The sequence below is a fragment of the Cariama cristata genome, unplaced genomic scaffold (genome assembly GCF_000690535.1).
Source record: "Cariama cristata isolate BGI_N322 unplaced genomic scaffold, ASM69053v1 scaffold18243, whole genome shotgun sequence".
In the NCBI taxonomy this organism is placed as follows: Eukaryota; Metazoa; Chordata; class Aves; order Cariamiformes; family Cariamidae; genus Cariama; species Cariama cristata.
Genome location: NW_009606943.1, coordinates 1 through 23,594, shown reverse-complemented (window position 1 = coordinate 23,594; position 23,594 = coordinate 1). Strand labels below are relative to the sequence as shown.

The 23,594-nt window shown below is 37.7% G+C and overlaps 1 protein-coding gene across 1 annotated transcript in view; it reads right to left on the bottom strand.

Moving 5' to 3' along the window:
• LOC104158809 (COBW domain-containing protein 1-like) overlaps positions 1 to 22,513 on the bottom strand; it is a gene marked incomplete at its 5' end in the record, with an annotated part of 27,521 nt that extends 5,008 nt beyond the window's left edge. Inside the window, 10 exons of the mRNA XM_009696557.1 lie at positions 2,631 to 2,682; positions 5,399 to 5,455; positions 10,103 to 10,147; positions 10,973 to 11,059; positions 11,823 to 11,869; positions 15,131 to 15,168; positions 16,261 to 16,320; positions 20,143 to 20,234; positions 21,445 to 21,541; positions 22,427 to 22,513. Of these exons, the coding sequence (XP_009694859.1) occupies positions 2,631 to 2,682; positions 5,399 to 5,455; positions 10,103 to 10,147; positions 10,973 to 11,059; positions 11,823 to 11,869; positions 15,131 to 15,168; positions 16,261 to 16,320; positions 20,143 to 20,234; positions 21,445 to 21,541; positions 22,427 to 22,513 (662 nt within the window). The remainder of the gene's footprint in view (positions 1 to 2,630; positions 2,683 to 5,398; positions 5,456 to 10,102; positions 10,148 to 10,972; positions 11,060 to 11,822; positions 11,870 to 15,130; positions 15,169 to 16,260; positions 16,321 to 20,142; positions 20,235 to 21,444; positions 21,542 to 22,426) is intronic.
• Positions 22,514 to 23,594: the final 1,081 nt, after the last annotated feature.

Below are 23,594 nucleotides of genomic sequence, written 5' to 3'. Positions count from 1 at the left end.
GATCCCACAAACAAGACTCCTGTAGAGGCACTGGCAAGAAGGGGCAATCGACTGCAGTCACTTTGACTCTTGCTGTGTTTACAGGTAAGGGTTAAGGGACCTGAAAAGCCTGAGGTCATAGACCAAAAGCTCTGAAAGCTAGGCAGAGTCACTACTGCCCCTCTGGTATCACCTGAGAACCTGGTGGGACACCCTATTGATCAAGTGACCTACAGCATCATACTGGGGCAAACACAGCAGAGGCAGGTGTGAGATCAGCCTCAGGCCAAAGCATGACAAAATTACAGTTGTGAAAGTGTCAGGAGGGGATGAAAAATCTCCATGCTCCCACCTTACAAACTGGGACTTGGAAAGGGGAAAAGAAGTCCTTCAAAGATCTACACCTGGGAGCTAACCAATAACAAGCTCAGGAGAAAGGTCAGAGCTTAGTTAATATGGTTCTAGGATGTGAAGCAAGCTCTGGGAAATCGAAGTCATCTGATGCATCATCTTACTCCCCAGTTAGGGACGTGCCCATGTTATATCAAATCAACACTGGTCACCACGCTTTTGGGTTCTGGATGAAACTACAACTGTGGGACTCAGAAACAAAGTGGATATCCAATAGTGGTGTTACTCTGTGGTTGTACTGTTTGTTTGCTTGAGTGTTTCCTTGTATAGTAAGACATGGTGAGTAAATTAAAAAGCCAAATGTCTCGGTTTGGTGTTTTGCAAGAACAAGGCCTGAATTTTGCACTAAGCAATGCTAACCTTACTAAGCTACAAAGGGTGGAGTCTACAATGGAAATAGTAAATTCAAACTTTTATGATACTAACCTCCATCATCTGCTTGGCAGGAGATGGAGGTTAAATACAACAATTTTTAACACATTTTCTGACTGCTGCAACATTAACCCTTACAGTCTAACTCAGTGGCAAGAAGTATAATATGTACTAGGTGTACATTAGTTTCTGATGGTATTAAGGGTGGAGTCTATAACCGCTATATCTTCATACAGCTCTTTATGTGTAAGCTTACAAGGCTTATATAGCAGGGGGCTGCACTGCTGAGGGGCATGGGAGGAGGCCATCAGCTGCCTTGTGTGTTTCACAACCTGTTCCAGCCAGCTCTGACCACCATACAACAGTAAAAAAATCATCCCACACATCTTCAGGCAGAGAAACACATGGCACTCTTAGAGAGGCAGACACCTCCAGCCACCTGGGGCTGTAGACTTTTTGGAGGAGGCACGCCATGCCAAAGCAGGTACGTACACCCCTGAGAGACTGCAGCTTGTTGTTTACCGACAGAGCAGGGGCACTCCACAGGTACTAAGGGCCCCTGAGTGAGCTCACAGAGAAGCAACCCTAAAGAACAGAGCAGTGATGAGGAATAGAAAATCATTACACAAACATCCCCAACTTCCCATGCCACATTTAGTCTTGCTAGGAGAATCTGGATGGATTAAGTGTAACCCACTGAAAAAAAACAAGGGAACTTGGGGGAGAGGAGAGGTATTCATGTAAGTGTTTGTGTAATTCTTTTGCATTTCTTTTTTTCACAACTCAAATCAGTAATTTTAAGTTTTTGTTGCCTGGTAATAAATTCAGTAATTCCCTGGCTTTAGACCCTTCTCAAAAGTAGAACAATCTTAGCAGAAGAAGATGCTGTGATCATAACATTTGAAAAACAAGCAAAAAAAAAAAAAAAGAAGAAAATTAAAGGCAGCCTTTCTAGTAAAACCTGTATATCATGGATAAGACAGGTGCTTAAAAGTAGCAATTAGCATAGAACTGTTTATATTCTGCAGAGATGATGGACGAGACCTTTTTCCTTGAATTTGCCTTTGAAATTAGGTATGCTGATCACAAAAAAATACTGTATTTACTCAAATAAAAGACACAAAGGCAGAAATGCTATTTACAATTACACACAGGGAGAAAAAAAGATTCTGCCCTGATATAAACACACATTGGGCTGAGCATCGAGGCAGGGAGGGATACACTTTAAAGTTTAATTTACCATACTAAAAATAACATCAACAGAACTGTTTCCTTTTTTTAGCATACACCTGCTTACAGGATTGATACCTAGTTTATAGAGCAGAATCTACTTCACTGTTACAAGTTAAATTGTTACTATTTCTTGTGAAAACAATGGGAAGCACTCATAGAACTGAAATCTACACATGCTTAACTACTCAGTGAAGTTTTATTACAGCTTTAAAGAATGCAAAGTCATGAATAACATCTCCCTGATATCTACATATACAGACAACATTTGGACAGAAAACCTACAGGATAAAGACTGGCTACAAATTTAGGACTTGATTCTGCAAATATTAAAAACAGTAGTGCTACTTGTCTGTTTCAGTAACACTCTCCATGTGAATCAATGAATGATGTGACTGTCTGGAGCACTGGAAGCCTATAAGCTATTTTTGAAAGTAAGACTTACCGGATCCACTTAGAATCTACCCACAACAAAGCACATTGATGTATGTATTCTGTGTAATCTTCCAAAGACCTTAAATCACATTACTCACTAACTGAAACCTGAAAAGGTAACGCGATTAGCACGCAATGCTTGCAATTACCCTTAACAAGCTTGTTGTTATAAAAAAGATTAAGGAATTATTTTTGGTAATTACCTTATCTAGATGCGCATGTGTTGTCTTTACATGCTCAAGCTTTTTCTGCAAACTGAAAATAAGCAAAGATAAATGTCACGTTTGTAGTAGGATGGACAAAATGTCATTATTTCAAAATTTAAATAAACTCTTCAGTATTGCAGAGCAAAACTAAAATATCAAAGATAGACCATATAGTCAGAATAAGCCTCAACTTTTAATTCCATTTTAATCTGAAAGTAGAGATGCTTAATTATATTGATCTAGTTAATGATTTGTATTAGAATGTTAGTTGTTTTGTTTAAATATAAACACGATTAGCTTATAGTAATGATTTGCAATATCTTTGGGATTTTAAATATTTACACTTCAAGAAGTACAATACCCTTGATATTCCTTTGTGTAGGAACAAAAGGCAAACTACATCATTAAAGCAAGAAGGGGAAAATAAATCACCAGAATTTGTCAATTTATTAGACATTGATTTTTTCCAAAAAACTTTAGAATAATGATTTGAAAAGCAAGAAGAAAAACAATGTACAAAGCTATTGCTTGTGAGAATAAAATCTGTAACACTAAGTGAAATACTATATACCAGCTTCCACTTCAACTCTGCTGTGCAGCTTATTCCTACTGTGCACTATGCCTGCTAATTTAAAACTGGCCCTCTCTACTTCATAAAGGAACTTGCGGATTTGTTTCATAAACCAAGATTCAGGGTCTTAGTGTATCATTTTATATGACAACATAAAATTTTACTGCAACTTTAGATTACATACCCACATCTGTCTTTAATCAAGACAGTGCAAGATTTCTTCAAATACTGTTTCTGTACCAGAGAACATTCTCTGTGTCTTACATCCAACATGCAGAAAAAAGAACACTGCAGCAGAAGTCACTGTGATGACAGCTCTCTGCTACTTCAGAGAAGATTGCCCATAAAAATCACTCCTCCTACTTTGATGACTATAAATTTTAAGAAGCCTTTAATGGTGGGGAAAAAAAAGTACTGACTGAAGTAACATTTCACACTCCTCCTTCTTTACTTTGTTTTCTTCTCATATTGCATTCCACAGAATCCAGAACTCTTGATGTGTCACTTCACGGCATGTATAGACTACAAGGTTCTACCAGTACAGTCACACCAATCAGATGCTGTATCTGTCTGCTACGCTGGCAGTTAAAAGAACAATTTTATTAGTGTACTAGTGTGTATTTGTGCTCAAATGGTGCTGGATGCAAAGAGTTCTTCTGCTACAGATGATAAGGACAGAAGCCACCGTTAACATTTTATGTAAGGATTTCTGTATCTATGAACTGATACCAGGGTAAGCAATTTCACTGTACAGAGCTCAAATAAAAACAAAGGAAATGGAACTTCATTTAAAGCAGTCTACAATCTTCTTGGTGCTTTTAGAATTTGTCTTTAAATGCTGCAATTTTAAAGTGTTTCCTCTGCTTTAATATCAAATATTGAGAACCTCTAAAGGAATTATGAGTGGGATAGGAGAGAAGACTAGGCCAAGGAAAGCAAGAAAGATTTTTTTGTTTTGTTTGTAGAGCACAGCACTTCCTAGTAAACCTTGCAGAATGCCACCTAATATTACAGCTAATCAGATCTAACTGTGAATTGCCATCATCAAAAACGATTCTTTTCTGGTTCCCATCTTCCTACTGCTTTCTCTCTGTTGCATGGCTCCAGGGTGAGTCAGTTTAGTTTAGCTAGCTGATCCACCACAACAACTCAGGATGTGGGTTTATGATACGGTTTATGACCTAATTATTATCTACTGCCCATAAAGGATATATTTGTCTTCCTCCTCCCTTAACTTTTGGATGCCTATTCTGCTACCTCCCTGATGCTGCCATCAGTACAGATCTCACTGGCACATTCAAGGAGCTCAAAAGAACCAAACGCTACTTTTCACAGATCAGACAAAAGCCAGTGCCAACAAAAAGAAAGGGCAGCAGAGAGTCAGGAAAAGCAGGCTATCCTTTGGATAGTACCGCACCAGTTCACTGGGAAATCTCACAAGCACATCTCATCTAATAGTGGTTACTAGCTTGAATCTTCTGCAATTTCTCCCTTCTGTGAATAAGGAAGTGGCTACATTCCTTTACCTGAAGTGAACAGTGCATGTCCAGGAAGAAAAATGAAGCTGATGCTGCCCCCAGTTGCATATTCCCTTCTTTCCTTTATGATTGCTCCAGTACTCTTTGCTCTCTTCAGTAAACAACTTCAGCATACGAAGCGAACAGAAAGTCCTTCTCCCCTCACCTCCAATTTTACTTTTCCAGCCATCTAGCATGCCGAAGCACACATTTGGCATTAAAAACAACAAGAGCATGGAACACAGTAACCAGAATTTGCCGTGGCTTTGTTTGTTGCAGAACCTCAGTCCCTCATTGTTTTCTGTGAAAACTAAGGAGGCCTCCAGTTCATCAAGATGTGAAGTGACAAAAATTTTGAAATCCTTTAAGAGAACCGGAAAAGAGTGTATAAATCTACAACTTGTATTTTGTGGAAAAAAGCCAACCAACCACGCACACTCTGGCTCATTTAACTTTACAAAGTCAAAAAGCTTTTGTTGCATGCATTTCAAGTGGAAAAAATTCTCAGTCTCAGATGACTGCTTATGAAGTGAGAATTTTAAACAAGTGACTAACCTGGAGTTTCTAACAGAAACTCAGATGCAAATTTGAGCCAGAATTTGAGTGTGTCTATTTCACGCATGTATTTATACAATGGACATTATTTCTACTAAAAGACAGTGAAATTATAACCATACCTTATCCCAGATAAACTGTCAAAAGCATGCAGGTCCAAGACATTGGAGAGATCAACTCTAAACAGAAGAAAAAAAGCAAGCTTTGTATTTTTACTATATTTAAATATTGTGTATACATAAATAATTATTTTTAAAATTATTCACTGAAGCTTGTTTTCCTGTCTATCATACTAATGCCATCTAGCCTTATTTTAGGATGTTGGTGGTTGGTATCATCATCTACAAGGAAACACAGTGTTTATTTACAGAGTAATATGTAAGCACAGAAACATAATTTTAAAAAATAGAGTAAAATACAACATATGTCCAAGAAAGATGATAAAATCCCTCATACTGGATGCCTGAGTAATAACTGATTTTCCCTAAATGGGAAAAGGAACCCTGAAGTTCTTCCCAGCAATTATTCTTTACCGTTAATATAGACCCTCTCAACACACACACAACCCCCTGGAATATATGTAGCTTATACTGACACACTATTAGCAAACAAAAGTGAAATACACTATGAGGCAAGTGCTACTATGAAGAATTTCAGCTTTAACATCTGAAACAGACAAACGAAAAAGGTAGTGCGGAACAGACACCACTGACCATATTTACTTGTAAGAACAGTACCTATAAACTTGCATGAGACACTTTTTTTATAAAACGAATATAGACTACAGGTTTCACTCCTAATAGCAACTCATCACTACCTAAATGCAATTAAAGGTATGTTGCTAAATACAAGGAACAAGCGAAACGTTAAAAAAAAAAAAAAGATACCTCTGGAGTACAGCCAGTATTATTAAACTTTTACATCCAACAATACCTTTACAAAGCAGTTTCTAAGATGAAAGGTTTATAATGTAAAACACATAATTAATCCCTCTCTAAAATTCATGACCAGCTCAGTGCCAGTTGTTCGTTCTCAGCAGTGTTTTGAAAAATCATTCAGAAAAACACAAGAAAGCGCTATATTTGTCCCTTTTAAATGTGGGCCTTTGAGGAACAAAACACCCTTACTAAGAAGACATGTTCTCAAATAGCATGCCAATAAATTAATTTTGTGCTTATTTCACTTTTGGAATGTTTAATCATGGGAGAGACAGTATGTGTCATTCACTAAATATTTACTAGTAACATAAGAGTTGTCACTGGGGACTGAATCTGAGGTCCACTTAATCTAATATCCAAAATTTAATGCTGGCTGGCATCAGACACCAGAAATCACACAATTGTTTGGGTTGGGAAGGACCTTTAAAATCAAGTCCAACCATAAACCTAGCACTGCCAAGTCCACCACTAAACCATGTCACTAAGCACCACATCTAAATGTCTTTTAAATGCCTTCAGGGATGGCGACTCTATCACTTCCCTAGGCAGCCTGTTCCAATGCTTTACAACCCTTTCCATGAAGAAATTCTTCCTAATATCCCATCTAAACCTCCCCTGGCGCAACTTGAGGCCATTTCCTCTCATCCTACCATTCGTTACTTGGGAAAAGAGACTGACTCCCACCCCACTACAATCTCTTTTCAGGTAGTGGTGGAGAAAGATAAGGTCTCCCCTCAGCCTCCTCTTCTCCAGACTAAACAACCCCGCCCCCCCCAGCCACTCCTCATCAGATTTGTTTTCCAGGCCCTTCACCAGCTTTGTTGCTCTTCTCTGGACACACTCCAGCACCTCAATGTCCTTCTTGTAGTAAAGGGCCCAAAACTGAACACAGCATTCAAGGTGTGGCCTCACCAGCGTTGAGTACAAAGGGATGATCACTTCCCTAGTCCTGCTGGCCACGCTATTTCTGATACAGGCCAGGATGCCATTGGCCTTCTTGGCCACCTGGGCATACTGCTGGCGCATGTTCAGCTGGCTGTCGACCAACACCCCCAGGTCTTTCTCCACTGTGCAGCTTTCCAGCCACTCTTCCCCAGGCCTGAAGCGTTGCATGGGGTTGTTGTGACCCAAGAATGATACAGATGTGGATACGACACTTCATATATTGGATCTCTTCCTAATGGATATATACTGATTTAAGACACAAAGCATGAACTTCAATATCCTCTTCAAAATTGTCAGCCATGCCAGATACCATCATAACATTTACAGAATTATATTTTTTTTATATTACAAAAATTTTGGCCTCAAACTTGGACTAGTTTCCTAGGGCTGTCAGACCCATGCAATTTATGAGCAATTTAACTTTATTGATAAAGAGTTTCCTTCTTTCCCTCTTCAAAGCATTTCATTGACCATTTCTCCACTCTGCCTTGCAACTAAAGAACAAGGAACTCCTGATCTGCTCTCTCAAAACCACTGTTTCTTCTCAGTAAAATCATCATGTCGCCACTTCTTGATTTCAGCTAGAACAATCTGTTGCATTTTTCCTGTAAGAGCTTTCCTAAGACCTGATTTTCCTTCATGATTTTCTTGCCTGTTCTGTGGCAAAGGTAAAAATTTCCCATTCTTCAAAGTATAACAGAAATTCCAGAATTTAAAAAATTAGTATCATGTTCTCAAAATTTTACTAAACAGGAGGAAAGGGAAATGTTACAATTGTATCTCTGCAACCCCATCCCTTTGCAGTATTTGTTCTTAGTCTTTCAGTCATTCATGCTTCACTCCAAGTACATGCATTACATGAATAAATATCACACTGCATAGATGCCATGAAAACTGTAATACAGAGGTCTCAAAAATAAAAGATACACAAATTTGGATATTGTAAAATTAGTTGTGAGTAAATATCCAAGAATTACCATCAGAATAAAATCCTGATTAAATCTAACTTGGAGTCATCAGAGCACTCTCACTTCCATTTACAGACAGAGAAAAATGCCAGTAACGTTATCCTACTACAACTCAACTTTATGAAATACTAACTTAAAAATACTGAATTTACAGAATAGGTCAAATTAACAAAAGTCTAAATTTTGCAGTAGAATCTAGAGTGACTGTTTACACATTACAATTCTTAACATACCAAAAGAGTTGGTGAACATTAAAAGCTTGATCATAACAATTGCTCACAAGTTTATCCACACTTGCTGTTTTCAACCTAAGTCCCTAAATGACAATAAATCCATCAAAGAAAATAATTTTTATCTAGAGACACATGCTGACCTAAGAGAAGTGATTTACTGAAGATCACTAGAAGAGCAATAAATGAATAAATGTGAAACACCTCTCAGTAACAGAATTTATGATCCCTTCTATAATATTGTTTATTCTTGTTCTAAGCATTCTTCAACAGAATTTGCAAGTTAACAAGAAAGGAGTTTGAAGTTGTCAAAGCTACTTAAACATTTCACCTTGCTCCTTGAACAAAGTTACGTAAGCAGTACGAGAATAATCCTTATAAACTAACCGGATCATCACTAAAGAGAATGCTTTTCATAGTACAACTGTTCAACAGCAAAGCATAAAACTTCCAGCGCTCAGACTGTAAACAGAATTTCAAATAAGTTAAAGCCAACAGAAACATTAACAAAATAAACATTTTTGGAGATGTAAACTGAGCTGATGTTTATACTGAAGTCTGCCAAGCACCTGTCTTCAAAACCCTGGGTTACCAAACAAAACACGTATTCTACAGTCACCTGAAGTTCCTATCCGATCAGCCAATAACAGTAATTATTCTTCTCTACACTTGCCAACTACATTTGACAATAACTTTAAAAAGCCAAGCATACATTGTTAAGATTATGTCTACTATTTTCCCTTCAAAAACTGCTTAGAAGTGGAATCTGTATTATAGGAACATTTATCATAGTATAGTCAAATAATTGATGTAATAGTACACAAATCAGTCCTAGTAGTCTGAAAGATACACTGCTCTCCTGAGGTCCTTGGAAATAAATACCATATCCATTTAATTCCTTATTAAAGAAGAAATCTGAGTCAATTTCAATGAAAAATAGCAAAAACAATGCCATTACTTCTCCCTCTTACAAACTTCCTTGCACTGCTTTCAAAGTCATTTTGTAGTAACAACGTATGCAGCAGCCATCATAAGTGACAAAAATCTTTAAGCAGACACAACAGAAAGAAAACATTATAGTGCACGTGATCAGTGATTAGCTCAGAGACAACCTGTCCTTCGAAGTTGCTCTTTAGTTACAAGATCTGGTTAACTATTTACAAGAAACTTTGAATTTCTACCTGTAACACTACCTTAAAAATCTGCTAGACTTTTGGAGTATGCTGAAGCCAATCAAACTACATCTGTATTAGCATTTTTCAGGAACTTTTCAAATGCTATTACTCCATAAATGGTAACATGACTACAATGCATCTTAATTATTAAAAGCCATATTTATATTAAACTTAGAACAAAATGCAGGTTTTGAAAAGCAAAATAATGCCCAAGCTTTTGTAAAATCCACTTCTCATGTAAGTAAGAAATATTTATGGTTATACCGCAAAGTCCAATAAAACCAACTAGTGATAAGCTCTGTAAACTAAGCTACATCTTAATAATAATTTTTTTTAAAATAGTTATACACTAGAGTATAGATGTGAACACTAAAAAAGATACAAAAGAAAAATACATTTTTACTTCTTTTAAAAAAATTCCTTTATCTAGATGGTTATTCATAAAATAAATATTGAGTTAAATATCTCTAATTCAATAGTTTTCCTTTAAGCAAATTGTTCTAATAGCATACTTAAGTCTTTCACAAAAGAGGCAGGATCTGGTACCCATTAATAGTGGCCATTTAATACCTTGATCTTTGTGTCTCTAGAATTTTAACAAGTCCATTTATTGACCTAAAATAAAACAGAAAAATCGTAAGTTAGATGAAAATGCAAGCATAATATATTGCTTGAACAAACTAACCATGGAAAGCAGGAGAAATAGCACCACGACAATAACCCCAACTCTGTTATCAACTTGTTGAACAAACAAACAGATATCCCAACAGACTTCATTTTTGTGATTTTTTCACCTCCTAAGTAAGGGCTGGGGAACTTTACAAGTTCTGACAACAAAATACTACCAGTCAGAACGGCATTTTCCTATCTAAGACTCCTCATGATACACTCTGCTGCGTCAAGCATTTTTACTTTTAGAATTCAAATTACTAAGTTGTAAAAGATTTAAAAATTTTTATTTTTCATTTTGGTTATCATGTTAATGACAGAAAAAGATGTGGCATGTCTTTGATCACTAATTTGATTCAGACCATTGGTTCTTCTGCACCCACGACAATTATTTGGGACTTCTTCCATGGATCTTTACATTTGCTAGTGAACTCGTATCTACTACATCTTTTCCCTGATGCTAATTCTGAAAGATGGGAACAGCTGCCCAGAAATGTAAGAGCGCAGACACTTACAACAAAGGCCTGTCTTTAGTAAGTAACATCCAAATCTTACCTAGATAGGCAAACTACTAAGATTGTGTAAGGACACAGAAAGTATTTAAATGCCTTTAGAAAGGGGCAGTCTGTTTTCCCTTCTGACCTAATGATTTGTGTCAATGCAATCACGAGATCTAATTTCTGCATCAACAGCAAGAAGGAAGTAACTATGTTTAAATAAAAATAACTTTTGACCCAGTACAGTGTTACACTTATGCCAAAGGCTTCATACCTGACAGATGTTCTGACTTTATTCAATTCTTCCCTTGAAACCAAATCTGTTTTATTGATGATTATAAGATCAGCTAATGCAACCTGCCTATGCATTAAGGGGAAGAAAAAAAAAAGACAACATGAACAAACAAATACTTTTTGTGTAAGGCAGAAACACCACCTCTCCCATAGCACCATGAAAATAGTATGAGCATTGTTAGTACAGAAAGGCAAGCATTAATCAAACTAGAACATCATGGAGTATGACTAATGTACTACTGGCTTCTGTACCATAAGGGTAGTCTACAAACGTACAAAGGCTTGCTAGTGTTTGTTGGGTTGTTGGGTTTTTCAGGGGGATTTTTTGGTTGGTTGGTTTTTTCAACAAAGTCATCTAATCCAAAGTACTTGGTGATTTATGAACTTCACAAGCCCCTATTTCTCTTGCATGTAGTCTTCGTAAAGTCATACTTGAAATCTCTTTGCTTTATGAAGACTTCTACTGTTACAGTTACCCTTAATCATTGTGTCTCCACATCTAGCAAAAAATACTCCTCTATCTCCAGTTCTACTTCAAGCATCTGATAGATCCTAGCATGCAATTCTTTCTTCCCACCAACACAGTTGGTTCCCCTTCACTTACGTAAAATCCCATCCCTCTTAAAACATGTATTGTAAGAGTCAGATCTGGGCAAAAAGATAACATGGATCATGAGTCACTTTTCTATTTTATACTTCATTACACCAATCTACCTTGGTCTAAAAGCAAAAGAGGAGAAAAAAGCCTTAGAACAGAAGCCATTTCTAATGAACTTATATACAGTGCATTTCGTAACTCTGATATATAAAATTAATTTATACACCCATACCGAGATGCTTCATTGACAAGGCCTTCTGGCTTTTCCTCTGTCAAGTGCTAGACAAAAATTAAAACAATTGGATTAAGCATATTCAAATGATATTTAAATTAATTTGCAACTAAAGGAAGTCAAAACCAATTCAGCTGAGGTATATGTTTCAACAAGGTACTGAGGAAGATAGCATCTAGAATTTTTCTGTAAAATGACGGTGAGAAAGTACATTTATACATTCACCATTACAGAAGCTTATAATTTCTTTTATGAAAACTCTTCTCTTTTAATGAAATTTATTATTAGAATGCTAAAGAGTTGGAAAACTGTATTATATTTATTTTAGTTACTTTTCAGATTTACAATGATGTAAAAAAAAGGCACTATGACATACAGTAACCATGGAAAAACATATCTGAAAAAATGAAAGTACAGTAACTTTACTAATGAGTGTGATGTCAACTAACTGTTAAAGATGGGTTAGGCTTGCAGTACAGGATTTCATATAAATAACCGCATATTCCTCTTCTCTGAAAGATTTGGCAAACTGTACTTTTATAGTAAAAATTCGTTAACTCTTTTTCTGGGTTTGTACAAATAAACCACTACCCCTTGGCAAGTCTGCCCAACATCAGTGTTTGCAGCTTATTCAAGCTGCAACTGGGCAGAAGAATCAGTCAGCACTGACAAAAGCAGAAGCTACTCATCATGCTGCAGGAGTTTAGTATCATCTGCAGCTTTGTCTTCCCAAGCTACTGTCCTCACAGAATTAGTGAAAGGGAAAAAAATGCCTGCATCTCAAGCAGCAGCGTGAAGTTTAGCAACATGAAGCCTTACTTAATTTAGGCAAAGCAACAGACTACACTAAAGCAGCAAAGTTTCAGCTACAAGTTATTTTCTGCTCACTTTGCCCACTCAGCAATCTCCAGAAGAGAAGCACCACAGACCCTGGAGGCAGTAAAACTTTAAATTGATGCTGTAATATTAGTAAGAGCTCACCACTTACGCCTTACTTCTCTGGGAAGATTAGAGTCCTGTGCATTCTTTCATCAGCTCTAAATGTACCAGGAATACTATTGTAAAATTTGGTTTTAAAGACACAGGAATACCAAATGAAAGTGCAATTAATTGTCATGGGAAATATGTAAATTAAAAAAAAACTAGAAAAGTATTTTTTCATCAAGTGGAATTATCAGGCATCTAACACTATTTGACTTGAAAAACAAAAGTAGATTATTGCATACTGTCAGTCTGTCACCTTAAAAAAAAACACAATAAAAAAAAACTATTTCCTGATTGTGCTCAACCTAAGCAGAGCATAACACTGGGATTACTTGGAGGGAACCTCTGCTCTGACCTTTTCTTTGTAATCCTCTGTGTATTGACTCTATTGAATTAAATGTTGTCAGATTTGTTGCCCTGAAAAGAACAATGTCAGTAGTCCAGATGTCACGTCCTGAAACCAGAGAACTGTCACTTCAAGTTGTCCAACTGTTTGCCCTCCATTTAAAAAAAAAAAAAAAAAGAAAGAAAAAAAAAGGAGTATTTCAGACAAATCCATTAGAGTGATAACCCCTGATATCAATTACCATTTCAGTTTCAATTTGGCTGGCTGGTCACAGGGTACTATTTGTCAGCTTTTCTTCTGATGGGCTAGGTCTTTGAAGCATGACACCCTTAAACTGCTGCCTACTACCTCAATGTCATTACCTGTATGGCTTTCAAAATTCTTTGAATCACAAGCAGCTGTTGAGATCAAGCTTTGCAACCAGAGGAATTGCACAAGCTAGTAAGTCCGTTATACACAACAAAAGTTGTTTACTTGGCATGTAACTGAGAAAGTCTGAAGGCTTCTGTTATTCTGAGTGGATATCAGTGTTGTACAGGCTGACTGATTAAATAATGTAAGAGTTTTCAGCGAGCTGTCAAAGATAATAATGGATAGAAAAGTTGAACGTTTCAAAACATCTTCATGTTGTTTCTGACATGTTACTTGAAAGTTTAAATATTAAAAATTATCTTTTTTAAACAATAATAATTTAGTGCTGCCGTGTACAACATGATTGTATTTGATTCACATCAATGAATCAGCATTGCATGAAGAGAAAGATAAACAGAACAACATTTCTGCAAGCAATAAAATACATCTGAATTAGTATGAGGACACCCAGCTGAAAAGGGTTTTGACTTAAGACATGCTGTGGTTTCTTGTGATAGTTGATGTGATTTAAAAGTCAGTTCCTGCTTAAAAGGACATAGCAGCTCTCAGTCCCTTCCCCTAGTTCTTCTTCCAACTCCTCCACAAAATTCCTTGCAAAACACAATGGCTTAACTCGCCAAACTGGCTTGCTATGGGATTAGATTAGTCCTGTGCTGGTGCAACACAAATTGACAGGAGAACAGCACTGCCCCCTTTCGGTAAATTGAAAGGAGAAACCCAAATAGTCCAAACATAATTAAGTCCTATAAAGGAGGGATCACCTCCTTATTCTTCAGTTCTCTTTGCTTTTTGTGGCCATTGTAAAATAAAGAGATATTAGATATAATTGCACAGCATGATGGGATTTTTATACCACGGAGACAGCCTTTCTTATGGTCACTTTTATTTTGAATAGCCACTTAGCCACTTCCTAAGTTATAAAGTTACAAATAATTATACTTATGACTAGCTATTACAAAAAAAAGTTGAACTATTTGATTTAATCACAATTTCTGCTGTTATCCAAACTCAGTGTTCCATAGGTCTGTTCTTACACTTTACATAGATTACTCTAATACCCACACTTTTTGTCTGCTTCCATATAATGAAGTAATCTTTTAATCTGAAATGGTACCTAGACACCAGGCTCTCTTATCTCTCCTCACCACAGCTGCCGCTGCATTAGCACCTTTCCCAGTTTGAGCATAATTCACTTGCTACCACACTGGTATCAGAGATCTGTTCTTACTCCTCTCCTTTCAAGTAACATGGATGAATGACACTCTGTAAGACAAATTTCTCCACTGTTTTTATGGTAATGCAAATGCCTATTTGGAATACAACCAAGATTCCCGTGTGAAGTGATAGAACTAAAAGGAATCTAGCAAACTTACAAGTCTTAGTAGACATGCCGCTGTGTTGGTAAGAATCTGAATTCCTATGCATATCAGTACTTCTTTGTTCCTATTCAAAATATAGTACTAATCTACCACAGCAACTGAAATACATCCTCATCCATTGTAAGAATTAAAGTTACTGTAAAAACGTAATTCATCCACATGAGCATTATTGCAATAGCTGTTCTAATGTTGCAGTTTTAAACCAGGTAACAAATCCAGTAACTTACCTGCAATCCATGCTTTGCATCAACAACAGATACAATACCTAGAAGAGAACATCAAAATCAAACAGAAATGGGCTGAAAGCAGTTAACAATTTAACAACTTACAAACTTCCTCTACAACTACAAAAGTAACAATACCATCATATTTACAACTGGTTATAATATTTTCAATGCTTCTAGTGTATCTGAACATTGGACTTATCCCCTAATTATTTTCTTAATTGTTACTCATATACATGGTAAAAAAAGTCTACGAGACCAGGTGAGAGAAATTCTCACAAGGTGAATGCCTCTCCTCCTTCTTCCACAACAGCAAATTGGCAGACGTATGCTTCTACAGGTTATCAAAACAAATTAAGGGGACTGACTGAGGTATTCAGTTATTCTGATTGTTAGTGACCAGGAATTTGCAATTCTCTGGCAGAAACTTAGGAAGCTGTTTCCTATTCAACTGAATGTTTCCTTGGCTAGATGGGTATTTCACAAACTGACCAAAGTGTTAGTAGGATTATTTTTTTATAGCCAAAAAGTAAGGTTTTTTCCTTACATTAAAAAAAAAAAACAACATTCAAAATGTTCTTTGACTATCTATAGTGATGATTTATATAACAGTAAACTCAGATTTTTATTGGAAAACAGCAAATGCTAAAGCTAACAAGAGTACAATAGGCAAAGAAAGCAGAAAACATAAGGTAGGAAAGTCGAGATGTTGACAAGTTAAGAGTTCAGAAAAAAAAAAAAACAATTTAGAAAACACTGCATTGGGAAGGGGGGCGGCGGAGAGCAAGCTGCAACAGTACTCCTAAATAATGTTTTAAAACATCTTGTTATAACATTTAACTAATTAGGTTTTCTTAAACCCCTTTAATCAAAATCAAGATCTCTCCATATCTGATCCCTTAGCAAAACATTACACAACTTTTGTTGCATTTAGCAAACCGAAACAGCTCACTGAGTACATAAACAAGTATCAGAATAAGCAAGTGGATCTCTGAGGTCAAATTCGGGGATGTGAGAACCAAGATTATGCATTCAAACATTTTCTGAAACCTTTCCTTAAATGAGAAGAATACATTACACTAAATCCAGATATGGGATGCCAATATGTTGGGAAACAAGCTTGCACTTCTCACCATCAAGGTAGATGTCACTTCCCAGCTCAGAATCAACCCAGAACATGGAGGCCACAGCTCCTAGGAGTGCAGTACGTTTAGTTGCAAAATTGACATTTTCCAGTAAACTATCAATATCCAGACTTTTCATAGAAAAACTCTAGTTGTAGTGCTGTCATTGAAACCTCTCTCTTCCAAACTCAGAAAGCATCACAGATGTCAAATACACAACCACACATTTGACGTCATAACAGTTACCAACGCATTATACTTGTGTGCACATCAACAGCTATAACTACAAAAAGCTTTAAAAATCCCACAATTCCAGATCCATGTAAATTGTCTAAATTACCTTTACTCAGTAATACCAACTATATGTCATTACTATACTCCAAGGCTCCACGATTTCTAAAAAATTATGTACCCCCCCTCTTCACCTTTCAGCCACTGTTTCTGGGTGATGGCACACACACACAAAAAAAAACAAAGGAGACAAAAAAAGGCGATAGAACAGTTGAAGTAAAATGGAATTGAGACATCTGAGAGAAATCAGCTCCCTCCTAGGGACCACCTCTTCTTCTCTGGCTTCTATGAACTCTCCTATGCACTTTCTTACATCACAAATAAACAGGATGAAGACAATCAAGAATAACTAGATATAGACAATGATGTTTTCCTTAATGAACTCAGGTCTGTACAAGAAAGCTTCTGGCTTTAGATAATTTTAAGGCAGATGGCGTTAAGAACTATCTAATGCATGTTCAATGTGCAAACAGATACAGTTCTGGAAGGGAAGTTCACAAGGGTAAATCACACCTGATCAATCTGAGAAGGCCATACCTGGCCGTCTGTCAAAAAATGATTGTATTTGTGGACAAGGGGAGAGCACTGCATGCTGTTTATATCACCTCTAGCAAATTTTCAACACTGTCTTTGAAAATATTCTAGTAACCAAGCTGGGACATTACCAGTCTGAATGGAAAGACAAGTAGTAAAACTGGTTGGATAGTTAAGCTCTAAAGGTTGCAGTTAATGGGTCATACCCTACCTGGAAGCTAATAGTAAGCAAGGTACTGCAGGTGTCTATCCTGGGACCTGTCCTGTTCAACATCTCCACCAGGAACCCAGGAGGGGATGGAAGATACGACTGTCAAGTTTGCAGAGAACACCAAATTCAGAAAGGAACAGTTGACATATATAAGGGCAGAGCAATCTTTCAGAGGAACGTGGCCAGGCAGGCAGGAACGGCCAATGAGAACCTGATGAAATTCAGCAAGGAAAAACACTTGACTAATACACTTAAGAACAAAGAGTCCCTGGCAATGACACAGGCTAGGGACAGACTGGCTGGGGAACAGGTCTATGGAGAAGTCCCTGGGGGTCCTGGTAGGCAGCAAGCTGAGCGAGCACTGTGCCCCGGGATCAGAGAAGGCCAAAAGCACTTCACACTGTTCAAAGAGAAGCATGGCTGAGGGAGGTTATTTTCCTCTATTTAGCATTTTCAAGCCCATGTCTGGCTAGCACTTCCAGTGTGGGGATCCCCCATACAAGACAGACATCAGTATAGGATCACCAAGACAGCTGAGGCTGGAACACAGGCCCTATGAGGAGAGGTGGGGAACTGCATTTGTTCAGCATGGAGAAGGGACAGCTTCTGCAGAACCTAACAGCAGCCTCCCTGGTACCTACAGGTGAGTCACCGAGAAGACTGAGCCAGGCTGCAGCAGAAGGATGGAAAACAACTGTAAGTAAGGAAGTAAGCAAGGTTCAGATCACATACATCAGAAAAATGTTTTTTCACCACAAAAAGGCAGGCACAGAACAGATTGCCTGGAGAGGCTGTATTTTGTTTATCCTGAGGACAGAGATATATGATTGGATATCCCAAAGAACCTGGTTTGTCTTACAGCTGACCCCTGCTTTTGGCAGGAGGTTGGATTAAAGACCTCCTAACATCCTGTCCAAACTGAATTGTTCTACGATTCTAGTATTTTTTCCATGCTAGGCCTTATTACCCACTGAAACGCTATCCAGATGAGGTGCTTCTGGAATAATGAAACACACAGCTGGTAAAGGGCCTGGAGAAAAAGCCTTACGAGGAGCGGCTGAGGGAGGAGGAGGCGGCCTAGGGGAGACCTTATCGCCCTCTACAACTACCTGAAAGGAGGTTGTAGCGAGGCAGGGGTTGGTCTCTTCTCCCCGGTAACTAGCAACAGGACAAGAGGAAACGGTCTCAAGTTGCGCCAGGGGAGGTTCAGGCTGGACATTAGAAAGAACTTCTTCTCTGTTAGAGTAGTTAAGCATTGGAACGGGCTCCCCAGGGAGGTGGTGGAGTCACCATCCCTGGAGGTGTTCAAAAAACGTTTAGATGTGGCGCCTCAAGACATGGTTTAGTGGGCATGGTGGCATCAGGTATACAGTTGGACTTGATGATCTTTGAGGTCTCTTCCAACCATAATGATTCTATGATTTTATGATTCTATAGTACCCTCTCTTCTTTGTATAGTCACTTGTATGTCTTCAGTATGTAAAATGGAACATACTAAACTGACAAGTCTTCAGCAAAAAGAATCGGCAAGTATTTCGACAACTGGAACCACATTCTATCAAGGATTTGGAATCTGTGACCCGATACTTGTGTACTACACATGGCCTAGAAGTATGTTACTCCTGTTTTCTGCTAAAATGGCCCTGTAAAACAGATTCTAGCAACTGTAGGATGTGTTGTGTATTAATTTCAAAAAAAAAAAAAAAATCTTTATTTGTGCTGAAACAAACCAATTTAACGCAAATCAGTGCTGCAACCTGAAGGACAGGAGGAGCCGACAGCAACAACAGTACTTCTTCTTTTCAATTATCAGATCCTTGGTTACTGGCAAGCTGTCTAAGTCTACTATGCACATCAAAAAGAAAAAAAAAAAATAGTAACTAAACTCATTCTAACACCTAAAATTGTCTACCTGAAGTGGCAAGATGCAGTCCTCCAAACATCACTCTGTATCAACACCAAATACCTGTCAGTTGTTCAGTGCTTACTCATGCAAGATACAGCAAGGGTCACAACATCTAATGGTTTTCTGGTATCTATTGATTTTTTTTCCAAAAAGCTTAATAGTTTTCCAATTTGACTCAAATAGAATTTGTGTGTAACAGAGGCCAAATCAATGTCCTTTCTTTTAAAGAAAATTACTTTACCACAACAACTATTTAGCTTTGAGCTGGAAAGTGTCAGGTTCCTAAATGGGAAACAATTGAATTTCTGATAAGACTTTCCTTCACTCTTGATCAACAACATATTTTCAATTGAGATGGTTCAGAGAAAATTGTTTTAGATACCTATTACTAACATAAGCTAAACCACCATTTTATAGTAAGTATCACTCAAAAGTACACAAGCAATTTGTAAGATCTGTTACTGTTCTGTACATACCAGAAGAATGTATTAGTTGTTTCACAAAGTATTTTATGACTTCACAAAATATAAGACCTATCACAACCAATGTAACAATATATCAGATGCTAATAACTTATACTTTAGAAGGAGTATTGTAGAACAGCAAAAGCCTACTGAAAAACTACCAGTTTCAGAATCTGCTTCTCTAAGTCCAGTGTCTTCTCCTGATAGAAATATATTTTAACTGGTTTTCCATTAAACTTTATAGTCAATTTAAAGCAAGTTCAAAAAAACCAAACCAAACAAAACATCCAACCAAACAACCCCACCCACAACCCTGTTTCTGCACCTTAGCCAATTCAGTTTTGGTCTGAATAGTATTCAAAGCATACACATGACAATTCACCACTTCATATTACATTTTGCACAGCAAACTGATTGGTGACCAAATAGGCACTTCATAAAAACAGAATAATTACCACAGTTATGAAAACCATAATGTGAACTACCTGGATCTGCCAAACCAGTTGTTTCTAACAATATATAGTCAAATTTTCCTCTCCTTTGCATCAGGTTCTCAATAGCTTTCACACCATTGTCCCTGTAAAAAGAAATAATTAAACCTGAGAACTGAGAAAACAAGCTAAAACATGTATAAACATGGATCTTCTGATGCAGACACAGTGTTAGTACCATCAAAGCAAAGGTCTGAGTCAGGACTTACAGTCTACAGTGAAAATTCAGTCATCAAGCTGCTGCTCTAATATTAGGCAAATTGTAGTTTTCTATTTCTTTTTACCCTGCAAATAGTATCTGCCTACTCCCAAAGGCATAATAAGAGTGATTTAAATGAAGATTTGTTTTTAAACGCTGAAAACCCTATAAAGGACAGTAGGGCTGCGTAAATATGTAACTATTTGGTTTGGCAGCTGAGATTACAAAGAGAAATTGGATATGTCAAGGGGGGTGGAAGAACTGAACCACGTTCTCCTACTTTTCCACCTCACCTACAGCAAAATTAAGACGTGTCATTTACTTAAATCTCAGCTGATGAGGTCAGCCTGAAGCAGAAATGTACAGCATTCTATATAAGAAACCAATGTATACAAAACAAAGGAGCAATGGCAGCATTCCTCACATCCCAGTAGAACACAATGCAATAGGGTCTTCTGTTTTCCCCTTACTATGTCAATTTAAGGCATAGGACCAGTTCTTCCAAACTTTCAGGACAAACAAGCCATCACCTTTATTACAAATTTCACACAGACAATCCAGCATTCAAACAACAGCATAAAAACATGTCAAAGAAACAAACACACTACTGCTTTTTAATATGACCATCAGCTTACAATTTGGAATACTGTGTTTCATTAGGTCACCAAAAGGTTCCCCCTCCACCCTTTCTGAGGTATACAAGTATTAACTAACATAAAGAGAAAGAAACACTGAGTAAATATTTCATGTGGGTATTGGGAAACTTTAGTCCTAGTTCCAGCCTCCCCGAATCTTTAGCTTTCTATATGAAAGCATGTAATACTACCAGAAGAGGGAGAGCTCTCTACCCTACAATACCCCAATGTTGTGTAAGTTGACATTTAGATTATTTTTCTGAAAGACACTAAGTCCAAATCCAGCAAGGCAGCAAAAGGAAATAAATTTCCATCTCCCAAATTCCAATTCTTGTTTTACCCAACAAAAGAAGTCTCAGTCAATACTATCATCAATTTTAGGAATCAAATCGTGGATGCCTTCTTGTTTCCTCAATTTCCCCAAAACCCACTGTAAGAACTTGTATAATAGTCCTTCCTTACTTTACTGAACAGCACAGGCAGCCATTTCTGAGCTCCAGCCATTCTTCATAGAGTTCTCCCCCTTGACTGATTGCCAGCGATTTCTCCAATGCACTTCCTGGAAATATAAGTAGTAATGTAATTTTAAACTACAACTTTGCATGACATTGCCTGCAAAAGAGATATGAAAGATTCAAGTTGGTACACATTTTTACTCTTGGGAGTCTATTTTTTCTTCTGAGACCACGTTTCTGACATATTCTTCAGAAATTAGTATTTTCCATTTTATGGGAAATTTAAAAGCCAAAGCCAAGTTGGTTCTACAAAGACCAAAACCCAGAGGATAAAAGTACAGCATAAGTGCCACAAACTTTGCTAAAAGAAAGTCAGCCTCTACCTCCATATCAAATAAAGGCTCTGTCTATACTTTTAATTTTAGGCTCCTTGACCAGGAAAGTGGCATGCATCTTTGTTGATGAAAACAAACAAATAAACCACCACCAATGCAGTGCAAAGTGTAAGCAATGCTGACTATGGTACGGATATGAAGTTACAGCCATAACAGTTAAAAATCCTGAGAAGGAAAGCAAAGAGTTCAAAGAACCAAAACCACCAAGCACGTATCTCCCCATCTTCTCGTTCTAGGATAATAAGTGTTCTGTAAGTGGTTGAGGGGAAATGAAAAAAAAAAAAATATTATCTACCAACACATTATTTTAACTTCCATTTGCTTGACACCAAGTACGACAAATGGAGGTATAGCACTTCCAACAGGGTGGTATATTCATTTACTTGACTCTGAGGGACTGAATTTATGTACAAAACAGACTAATGCATAGTATTATTTTATGAACGCCAGCCAAAAGATTTTTTGCCCTTCTGAAGACTATGAGGTATGTCAATAATTTTGGTAATGGATTTAAAACTAGAGTGTTCTTGATTTCCAGAAATTTTATAGATTTGTCATTTTATGGCTAACAAATTTTTCTGCAGGTTTACATACCTTCTCCAAACTCATTCAGAATAACTGCTATTCTTTTGTTATGCCGTTCTGTCAGTATGTAATTCAGAAGAGTTGTTTTCCCAGCCCCTAGAACATAGACCATATTTCTGTTAAAACGTGAAAAAAAAGCTTATCTTTTCAAATAACAAGCAAATACTGTTGTGCACATGCACACTTCAAATACGATCTCTTCTGAAATATGAGTTTTCATTCTTGTATCCTGCATTCTAACACTGTAAAAAATCATTTGTAGAGATACTTGACCCCATGGAACTATCAGCACAATAAATCTCAGCTTTAAAAGACCCATCGTTTTCCATTCACTAAGTGTCAGTGCTTGATAAACTTTCAAGTACCCTAACAGCTGGGCAGTCTCTTCCTCGAAAACTCATATTTATATTCCGTTTAACAAAAGGCGCACTAATTCTTCTCCCTCCCACTGCCTTTTCTGACCAGCTCTTGTCATCCGTAATGACTGCTGTGCTAACTGCCATTCGATGAGGCATTGTTAAGCAAGGTGTTCACAACTTCTATAATACCACATTATTAACAGTTTCATCCCATGCTAAAGACCACAACTAAGGAAATTTGGTAAAGCAACCTTCCTTCCCTGCCCTTAGGGTTTTTTGAGAGTATGACGCAGTACAAAGTTACAACTTTTAAAACAGTGTTGGCAATCCTAAATTAACCTGATCTTTACCGTATATAACTATACTTGAAGCTCCCAAGAACTGTGTTGGTTTAAGAGAGGGAAGCCAAACCTCACAATTCTAAGACTGTAATTCAGTCTGCCTTTAACCGAGGCAAATACATTACACTATCCTGACATCAAGTGGCAAAAAGCGATTTGTTAAACACGATCAGGACAAATCGCACCCTGAAAACCGGCTGGTAAAAGAAGCAACAGGAGCTTGCACAGCTGTTCAAAACCGTTCTGCAAATCCAACTGGAACCGCACTCACCAGGAGCGGCACGAAGACAACTGCGCTGAAAACGCGGTGAAGCGCTGAACGGGCCGCGCTAAAGGCTCCTTTCTGCTACGCCATCAGGGTCTCGCCTAGGCACCCACCTCGCGGGCACGGAGGCTGCCGTCAGACCTGCCGGGGCACTTCACTCCCCGCCCGCCCGGCGGTGTGCCGGCCGCCCTGCAGCCCACAGCCCCCTCGCA